The following is a 10605-nucleotide window of genomic DNA, read 5'->3' on the forward strand; positions in this document are numbered from 1 at the left end:
TGAGCTGCCTTGACTCAGGCTGAGTTCTTTATCTTCCTGCTTCCAGTGAACAATGCCGCCTTCACAGGGGCAGTGGCGGGATGGGGCATGTTGCCACCAGGTGGCGCCCTGCTCGCGACTGCGCCCCTCCCCGCCATGTCCCCCAACGGTGCCACTTCCCTCTGTGCCTCTAGCGCCTCTGCGTTCCTTCCCTTACAGAGCCCCTCCACTCTGTGTCCCCTACAGCGACCTTCTCTCTGTGACCCCCTCCCGACGGCTCCCCTCTCCTCTCTTTCCACAATGGCGCCTCTCCCTCTCTGTGCCCCTGACGTGTCTAGGCCCATCGGTGCCGTAGAAAGCATGTCCTATTAACCTTGGGCCTGGCCCATGGCTCATTAGCTGTGTATACAGGCATTCAACAATTATTAGGCACATGCTGTACACAAAGGTCATGTAGGGCAGCCCCAGGAACATAGTCTGTACCCTCTCAGCTTGGTAGCATTCAGAGACCAGTGGGAAGTCACGCCAGCAGAATAGCATTAAGACTTTAGAGGGATACTGGGTGGACCACCAGAGCTACACAGTGACTGTCTTAAAAAACAAAACAATATTGGGAGGGGAGTCGAAGGAAAATTTAAAATGTATATTACACCTATTTATTTAGGGGGGCACTCTACCACTAGTGTGTGTGTAGGTCAGGAAAGAGCACGTGGGACGTCATTTCTCTGCACCACCGTTGTTGAGCCTGGGGACTAAGCTCAGATCTGCAGAGTTGGCAGCCACTCCCTCCCTTTCTCACTGATCCATTTCACTGGCCTCTAAGGGACTTTTACTTTGTCTCACTGACTGAGGCCATATCCCCCCCCCCCTCCCCGGCTTCAGTCTCCCAGTGATGGAATGAGAGGAGAAATTAGAGGCTAGTGCACAGTGCTCAATCAGTATACACAAAACTTGGGTTCTGCCCCCACCCCCCACCCCACATCCACCAGGTGTGGCACATGCCTGTCACTCCAGCAGCCAGAGCTGAGGCAGGGGGACCATGGGGAATCAGTTCAAGTGTTACCCAGTGAGTTTGAGGCCGGCCTGAGTTCCATGAGATTGGAGCAGGAAAAACAATGGAAGATGCTAGATGAAACAGGAGCTCTCGGTCTGTGTCCTTACTCTTTGAAGGATAATTAACAGCCACAAGCCCTTGCTGTAACTCAGTGACCTGATGGCCAGCTGCTACCCATGTCTCCTTCTCACGTGGACCGTGGACGGGGGGGGGGGTGTCCTGCCCCTCACCACAGGAAGCTGGGGGTCATTTAACATGCAGAACCTGGCTCTGTCTGTCCCCACCCTCCTGAGCCTTGTGGCAGCCAGCTGCTGCTGTACCCTGTGAAGTGGCGGTGGTAAGCTTGGGGGAAGAACACGGCTCTGAGACCCATGGTCCACCAGGTTGGCATGGCTTCTCCCAGGCCCTTGAGTTACCTGCGTTCCTTTCTCTGGCCACCACATTCTGACCACCATTTCCTGGCCACTCCAGGTCCTGTGAGAGGCATGCAGCAGGTCTCCTTGGTCCCTTGCTTCTCTGGGCTCTGGGGTCAACCCTGCATGCTGCCTGGTGGCTCCTGGGGTGACTTAAAGCAAGTTGGGTAGTGGGCAGATTTCAGTGTGTAAGTATCTTGGCTGGCCCAAGGGCTGTGCTCTAACCTAATCCCTCTGGGACCACAGCCCTCCTAATCCCTACAGAGGGCAGCCTGAGCCAAGGTGTCCTGGCTTGGCCTGCACCTTAGAGCACTGCCAACAACCAGGACATCCTGGTCATGTTGTCATGCTGGTGGGAACAAGATGTTCCTGCTATCTCTTTGGATGGAGACTGGTCTCCTGTGTGGAGGCTGACCGGCTGCTGCTGTCCTAGTGACCATCTTGAAACCAAGTAAGTGAACATAGGTATCACTTAGGACCTGGTGGGGGTGGCAGCCTTAAGTCCCTCTAATTGACAAGAGCTCCTTCTAACAGCTGTAGATGGCAGAGTTCATATTTCCTAGATAGTGGAAGAGATAGGTCACAGCACTGGTGGCTGGGGCTTGCAGTGTGGACAGCTCTCCCACACCTGCCTCTCTGTGTTTTGTGTTCCCCACCTACCCTGCACAGGTTGCAGCTGAGTGGCTTGGGTTCCAGGGAAGGGGGTTATTTTGAAGTTAGGAGTCAGGGAGGATGAGGGGGCCCCTCCATGGGGGACAGGAAACAGGTGGCCCCAGCTGTCTTCTCCAATTGGCCCACCTGGCATGGTGGGTGCCATCAACCCCACCACACAGGAAGTGTCCCCAACGCTTGCCTGTGTGGGTCACTTGAGTCTCAGGGGTAGAGGGGTAAGGGGACTCCCTGAGAAAGCTGTAGGGCTGGATAGAATGTTCCAGAAGGCTGATGGCAGCTGTGGGGTGTGCACTTAGGGTCTCACATAACCCAGGCTGGCCTACAATACAGTGTATAGCCAAAAATGACTTTAAACCTCTCAGCATACTGCATTGACCTGCCCAGTGCTGGGTGCTAGGTGTGTGCCACCACACTCAAGGCCTTGGAGATCTCTGTATACATGTAGACAGTTAACCCATGGGAACTTGGCTCATAGAGACTGTTCTGCCAAGACCCTAGAGACATCTTTGTTCCCTTCAGACTGGGTCTTGCATAGCCCAGACTAGTCTGGAGCTTGCTTAGCAGCTGAGGCTGGCCTTGAACTCTTGTTCTTCCTGGAGTGCTGGGATGATAGGTGTATACCATCACATCAGGATTATGTTGTATTGGGAAAAGAGCCCAGGGCTTTGTACATCCCAGGCTAGCCCTAGGCCCAGCAGACAACTCAGAGTTACAATAAGCTTTTCATATTTAATATGCAGGCACTCAAACCATATGGTCCTCATATGGCAGCTCATCCAGCCGGGGGCAGTCGGCCTGGCCTTCCCTGGTGCTGGTGATGATGATGGGGAGTCGGGCTTTGACTGTCGACAAAGACCAGGGGAGGTGAATCGTGACTACAAGCTCATAGCTGGTCCTCATGATCTCATTTTCCTGGGAGCCACTGCTCACAGACAAAACCAGCGGCAGGTTGAAGGCACTAACCACTGTGGTACTGTTGAAGGCTGGAATCCGTGCGTTGGCCATCTGTCGCAGCAGCTCGCTGCTGTCTGCCCGCCGGCGCCTCTCGGCACTTGGCGTGAAGCCCTCGTACTGCACATGGGCATAGAGGGCGAACACCACGGTCTTGATGTACTTGCCCGTGTGATTGCGGATCTCTGATGTGAATGTCACCTTCTCGCCCGGCACATAGGTGTTCTTGCTCATCTGCACATGCAGGCTCACCCAGCCCTGACTGCAGCAGTTGTATGACACCTTCTTCTCAGCTTCTACAGACACGGAGTTCTGTAAAGGGAAGAGAATAGACACCCCTAAGACTTACAGACTCTCCTGCAGGCCTGTGGGACACTGTGGGGAATGTGGGGTCCAGGTTTGTGTCTCCAGCCCTAGGGATCTGGGGGCACTCAGGAGGGTCAGATGAAGAATGGTCATTCAGGACCAGCCTGGGCTAAAGAAGGGACAGCCTAGGCTATAGAATGGGACTGAGATGGCTGCAGTTCATTGGGTAGATCACTCACCCAGCATATACAAGGCTCTGGCTTCCAATCAAATAAACCAGTTAGTCACAGTGGCACACCTGTCATCACAGCACTCAGCAGGTAGAGTCTAGGTGGGGGGGGATCAGGTATTCCAACCTTATCCTTGGCTACATAGGAAGTTCAAGGCTAGCCTGGGCTACTAGAAACCCTTTATCAACCACACCAAACCAAACCAACAAACAAAAAAATGAGCAGTCAGGTGTGACCACCACACCTTCAATGTCAGCACTCAGGAGGTAGAGGCAGTGGGATCTCTGAGTTTGAGGCCAGGCTGGTCTACATACCCAAAGAAACCCTGTCACAAAACAAAACAAAACAAAACAAAACAAAACAAAACAAAACAAAACAAAACAAAACACAAAACACACACACACACAAACCCAAACAAACAAACCAAAAACCAAAAACAATTAAGAATGCTTCTTGAACTGGTGAGATGGCTCAGCTGTTAAAGGCTAGGCTCACAACCAAAAATATAAGAATGCTTCTTGGAGTATTTAAGAGGCTTTGCTGGTTGAGTTCATCTAGTTTGAAAGCTGGACGTTTCAGCTCCCAGGAAACCAGGAAATAAGCAATGGTGAGCTGACATCCAGCTTTAGCCCTATATTCCCTACATTCGTACAGTGGTGATTCCCTGTCTGAATTCACTATGGTCTATCTATCTATCTATCTATCTATCTATCTATCTATCTATCTATCTATCTATCTATCTATCTACCTACCTACCTACCTACCTACCTATCTATTTATCTAATTTTATTTTTTGAGATAGGGTTTGTGTAACCCTGGAAGTTTTGGAACTTGCTCTGTAGACCAAGATGGTCTTGAATTCAGAGATCCTCCTGGTTCTCTCTCCCGAGGACTGAGGTTAAAGATCTGTACCACCACACCCAGCCTATTTCTATTACTATTATTATCATGGGCAGGGTCTTACTAGGCAGCTGAAGTTGGCCTCTAACGTATGGCCACCCTCCTGCTGCAGCCTTTCAAGAGCTAAGATGACAGGAGTGTGCCACTATACCCTGTTCATGCTAAACATTTTCAACTTTCTCATAGGTCATGACCCAGAGTCCCTACTGCCACCAAATCTATAGACCTGAGTTCAATCCCTAGGCCCCACATGGTGGAAGGAAAGAACTGATTCCCAGGAACAAACTGTCCTAGATGTGCATACGATTGACATGCAGCCCCTCCACCAAGGTAAATAAATGTAAAAGGAAAGGAAAAGAAAGAAAGAAAAGTACAGTCAGGCTCAGGCACTATCCTCTCAAGGCTTAGGGTCAAAGATAAAGGCAACTTTAGACTCTTTTGACATCATCTTCCACTCTCAAGCCTCTGACTGGTGTCTCCCCAGCCTTCTCAACAATGAGCCATTTCTTTCTGCCTGCTACACTGAGATTCCCTCTGAGCATCCTTCCTGTGTGTCCAGATGTCATGGGTGCACTGGGGCCTTGGCAGGCTTCAAAGAACTGACAGCCACAAACAGGGGCAAAGCTGGGGTGTTCACACATGGCCTTCCTAGCTTCACACTGGGCTCTGTTCAGCCAGGTCACATGACCCGACTGAGGTTCTCCCTCCCAGCATCCCTCCCCCCACCCACTGAGGTTAACTGAATCACAGGCTTCCATTGCTGTGGAGGTGACAACCTCTATGTGGGGACTGTGCCTCTGGCCTGAGCCAGGCCCGAGCTTATAGAACCCTGTTCTCTGTCTCTCCATTAGCTCTGCCGCTGAGTCATTCATTCTCCTAGTTTGAAGTACCCATTTCTCCTATGCAGGGATGGACTCACATGACAGAGGGGGCACTGGGATTTGAGCTTGGACCTCCAACCCAAGGTCCTCCTTACAGCCTCACATGGCTTGGTTCTACCAGTACGAAACAATGTCCCTGGTCAGTGTCATTTCAAAGCGACCTCAGAACTGGTGTTTGGGATGCCAAACTTGAAGGCTGGAGGCTGAGCCTTTCTTCCCAGGAGAGCAGAGGCCCCTTCTTCACTGTTTTAGGGCTCACAGACCCTAGAGAGGAGCCACTAATGATCCAGGCTCTGTGCGACCAGGAGGTCCTCTTTATGTCACCTGGGCCCAAGTCATTGAAGGTTCTTTCAGAGACACTGAGGAAGGACTAGATTGTTCTCTGCGGGTGTCCTGGGCAATGCAAGGCGTTGGGGCTAAGTTCCTGCCCTCCATACCAGCAGCTTCCCCACTGTGACAACCATTTGTGTTCTTGGACAAGCCACCTTGACCCTTCCTTCCAATGCCCCTCACTTGGCTTTTTAGCAGTTTTTTGGGGGTGTTGGTAGAAGAGCTCCATTATGAATTGGGTGCCTGGAGTGGCCCCAACAGTCACTTGTCTGCAAGACACAGCTAAACGTTCCAAGGTATAAAAATCATAGAGTTGAAAGCCATCTGACCTGCAAGGGTCCTGCTTTTTGTTTGTTTGTTTGTTTTGTTTTTTGAGACAGGGTTTCTCTGTATAGCCCTGGCTGTCCTAGAACTTACTTTGTAGACCAGGCTGGCCTCGAACTCAGCAATCCGCCTGCCTCTGTTTCCTGAGTGCTGGGATTAAAGGCGTGTGCCACCACTGCCTGGCTAGAATTTTTTTTTTTTTTTGATCAATTATTTTGTGTGTGTATGGGGGGGTGGTGGAAGGAGGGAAGGGAGAATGCCCAGGTCTCACCATGCATGGGGGCAGGGGAGGGGAACGGCAAGGGCAAAGCGCTGGAGTTGATTCTTTTCTTCTCTCTCTAAGTGAGCCCTAAAAATTGAACTCAGGTAATCAGGTTTGGCAACAATCCCCTTTATCTACTAAGTCCTATTGCTGCTCCTTGAGCCACCTTGTGTGGAATCACCCCGGAGCCTGGGTCAGCATCCCTACGATTCCTGCTCCCGTCCCCTGGATGCCTGGGTACCTCACTTAGATTCCTCTGGCGGAACTCAGAAATCCCTTGGACCAGCAGGTACAGCTTCTTCTTGGCCAGGATATGCTCCCGGTCCAAGCACAGGGCCTGCACAAAGTAGGAGATGTGGCCGATCTTACTGTTGAAGGTGGACGGGAGCCTGGGAGGTAAGTTGAAATGGAAGTCAAAGGTGTGGCTGCCTGCCCTTAACCAATTATCTGTAAGTGAAACACACCAAGGCCACATGTGAGAACCATCCAGAACCTTTGCTGGTGGGACCTAACCACTAGCCACAACCCCATGTTTGGTGATTGACTGACAGCTAAGGAAGCTGGACCCTCCTGTTCTGCCTCCATTTATTTATTTATTTATTTATTTATTTATTTATTTATTTATTTATTTATTTTTCGAGACAGGGTTGCTCTATGTAGCCCTGGCTGTCCTGCAACTCACTCTGTAGACCAGGCTGTTCTGGAACTCAGAAATCTGCCTGCCTCTGCCTCTCAAGTGCTGGGCACCATGGACCTTTTTATAGCCTCCTCTCCCCTGCAATATCTGTAACATTAGAAACATTATCTGTTGTATTTAATGTTGTGAGTGAACACTTAACATACATTTGGAAAACAATAGGTGCTCAATAAATGCCTGAGTAGCTGAATGAATCACAAGTTACAAACTCTCTCAGTCTTTCTTTTTTAAAGATTATTCTGCTTTCATGTTTGCCTGCGCACAAGAAAAGGGAACCAAATTTCATTACAGATGGTTGTGAGCTACCATGTGGTTACTGGGAATTGAACTCAGGACCTCTGGAAGAGGTCAGCAGTTCAGAGGTTAGCAGCCAGTGCTCCTAAAGGCTGAGCCTTCTCTTCAGCCAACCCCTTCCTCTTTTTTTGCTGTTGTGCTGTCTTTCTTCTATTTATTTATTTAATCTAACTACTATGCTGTAGCTGTCTTCAGATGCACCAGAAGAGGGCGTCAGATCTCATTATGGATGGTTGTGAGCCACCATGTGATTGCTGGGATTTGAACTCAGGACCTTCGGAAGAGCAGCTGGTGCTCTTAACCACTGAGCCATTTCTCCAGCCCTGTGCTATCTTTCAAGACAAGCTTGGCTGGCTTGGAACTCCCTGCGTAGGAAGACCTGCCCTTCTGATCCAACTCTCCTGTCTCTACCTCCAATGCTGAGTGACAGGTACGCCTGGCTTACATGGTGCTGGAGCTGGAACCTAGGGCTCTGTGCCATAGACTGGTCCCAAACTGTCAGGAATCCTACTGCCTCAGCCTCCAAAGTGCTACTGTTCCCAGGTATTAGATCTTTCAATGAAAAAAAAACCACTCCTGACACTTGGAATAAGACCCTTTCTTACAACCAAAACAAGAGGCTGGAGAGGCAGCTCAGCATTGAGGGCACTGGCTGCTCTCGAAGAGGACCTGGGTTCAGTTCCCAGCACCCACATGGCGGCTTCTCACAGCAGCTGTAACTCCAGTTTCTGAGCATCTGATGCATTTTTCTGACCTCCTTTGGCACCAGGCACACATATGGTACAGACAGACAGACACATAGACAAAATAGTCATGCATATAAAAATTAATATAACATATTAACAACAAAATGGGGGGTGCACAAACTTTTAACCCCAGCCCTCTGAGAGGCAGTTTGATCTGAGTTCGAGGCCAACCTGGGCTACAGAGAGGACAGCCAGGGCTACACAGAGAGACCATTTTAAAACAAAATACCAAAGTTGGAAATCCTTTGAACACCCACAACAACCCCATAACACAATCTGGGAGGGAGACAGCACTCCCAGGGCGCTCAGGGTGATGTAATGTCAGAGTTGTGCTGGCCGGATTGAGAACTTTTGTCCCTCATTCTCTGTCCTCCCCTTTTCTCCTGTGACCTTCAAGTCTCAATACCAGAGGGAGAAGTTTGTGTAAGCTAATAAAAATGCTGACTTAGAGGGCTTTCACCACCATTTGCAGACTGAATACAGTACTTCCCAGGGATCTTTGGAAGTTCATTTTGAATGTCCCTGTCCAGATTGGTTCTCAACTCTTCACATCGGTTATTATTTAACATAACTTCCCTCTGCCTATCTCTAACTCGCATGATATTCCTAAGAGATTGTTGATTGACCAGTAGATGGATTTACTTTCCCACCCCAGGCCGAATGCTTACCTTTTATTGGGAATGTTTTTGTTTTATGTACGTAATCTGCCTTATTATTGCAAATAACATCTCTACTATAATCACGGGTCTCTCCAATTTCTTCGTTCCACTCAACGTAACCCCTACCGACAAGCTCCACCTTCACGACGGGGTCCACGAGGGTACTGTTGAGGGTGAGGACCACCTGCCCGTCTATGATAGAGCCGGCCAGGTAGACCGCATCTTGGGGCAGCACTACCTCGATGGACTTCACCACAGACATGGGAGATTGGGCGGGGGAGACTCATCCTCCCCATCCCCCGAGTATCATCCAGATTCCCCTGGGTTCTGCAGCTGTGGTGTCCTCTGTGACATCGCTCCACCCAATGTTCCGGAAAGGGGACAGGTGCTCTGCTAGCCTGGGCCTTGAGCTTCTTCTGTATTCAAGGATGACCTGAATCCCTGGTCCTTTTCCCTCATCTCCAGGACCACCCACACCCCAGTCCTGATTCTAGCATACTAGGACATATAGCAAACCAGAACCCTCCAATCTGTGTTGCAGTAAATCTCCTCCCAAATATGCCCCGGCAATGAAAACTTCACTCAATTCGTATGAATACAAGTTGTGCGCCTAGATTGGACAGATCTACTGCTACACTACCATCTCCCACAGTTTATGAGACCCCTTAGAACTTGGGGTTTCTCCAGGCCATGTGCTTCTGCTCCACTTTTCTTCTTCTTCCTCCTCCTCTGCGTCCTCTCCCTCTTCCATTTTCTCCTTCTCTCTCCTACCTTCTGCTCTACCTCCCCTTTTTATCTGCCCAATTATCAGCTCTCCTTTATTTTACAAATTAAGGTGGGAAGCAGGTTTATAGGAAATCACCTGAGTGTTGACTAGTTCCTCCTTCTCAGCCACTCACAGGAGAACAGAATTAATGTCGAATATAATTAGCCCCAAGGTTATCCACAACAAACCTGGGCCTGGAGCTTCAGGCTTGTCACCACAGCAACTTAGGAGGCCAATGCAGGAAGCTCAAAACAGTTCGAGGCTGGCCTGGGCAACTTTGTGTGACCCTTAAAGTAAAAGAACTAGTATGCCTTTAATTCCAACACTGTGAGGCAGTAGGACTGCTAAGTTTGGGGTCAGCTGGGGTATATAGCGAGTTTCAGGACACTAAAGCCTAAACCAGATGTCCTGATGCTCCATGGCAGATCCTGTTCATTGTGGTCTGGGTCTTGTTCAATTGTTTTCATAAACAGTGACATCACGTCACCTTGTTTATTGTGTGTGCGGCCACATGCACATGAAAGTTGGAGCTCATAGAAGTCAGTTTTCTTCCACTGTGTGTGTCATGCCCGGTGATTGAGCCAGGTTTTCAGTCTTGGTTGCAAGCACCTTTACCAGTGAAGCTTTTTTTTTTTTTTTTTTTTTTTTTTTCTTTTTTGAGACAGGGTTTCTCTGTGTAGTCCTGACTGTCCTGGAACTCATTCTGTAGACCAGGCTGGCCTCAAACTCAGAAATCTGCCTGCCTCTGCCTCCCAAGTGCTGGGATTAAAGGTGTGCGCCACCAATGCCAGGCTCACCCTGACTTTTTTTTTTTTTTTTTTTTTAAGATTTATTTATTTATTATATGTAAGTACACTATGTAGTTGTCTTCAGACACTCCAGAAGAGGGAGTCAGATCTCGTGATCGGATGGTTGTGAGCCACCATGTGGTTGCTGGGATTTGAACTCCTGACCTTCGGAAGAGCAGTCGGGTGCTCTTACCCACTGAGCCATCTCACCAGCCCCACTGACTTTTTTTTTTAATATTTATTTTATGTTTATATGAGTATACTGTTGCTGTCTTCAGATACACCAGAAGAGGGCATTAGACCCAATTACAGATGGTTGTGAGCCACCATGTGGTTGCTGGGAATTGAACTCA

General features: G+C 49.4%; 1 protein-coding gene across 1 annotated transcript; it reads right to left on the reverse strand.

Annotated features, from left to right (window-relative positions):
• Positions 1 to 2827: 2827 nt before the first annotated feature.
• On the reverse strand, positions 2828 to 9003 carry Arrdc5 (arrestin domain containing 5). The gene is made up of 3 exons (NM_029799.1): positions 8708 to 9003; positions 6544 to 6749; positions 2828 to 3381 (listed from the first exon to the last, which is right to left on the reverse strand). Exons 1-3 carry the CDS (start codon positions 8958 to 8960, stop codon positions 2863 to 2865), a joined length of 978 nt encoding a protein of 325 aa, NP_084075.1. The 5' UTR covers positions 8961 to 9003; the 3' UTR covers positions 2828 to 2862.
• Between the last annotated feature and the right edge of the window lie 1602 nt (positions 9004 to 10605).

The sequence above is a fragment of the Mus musculus genome, chromosome 17, assembly GCF_000001635.26.
Source record: "Mus musculus strain C57BL/6J chromosome 17, GRCm38.p6 C57BL/6J".
Lineage (NCBI taxonomy): Eukaryota > Metazoa > Chordata > Mammalia > Rodentia > Muridae > Mus > Mus musculus.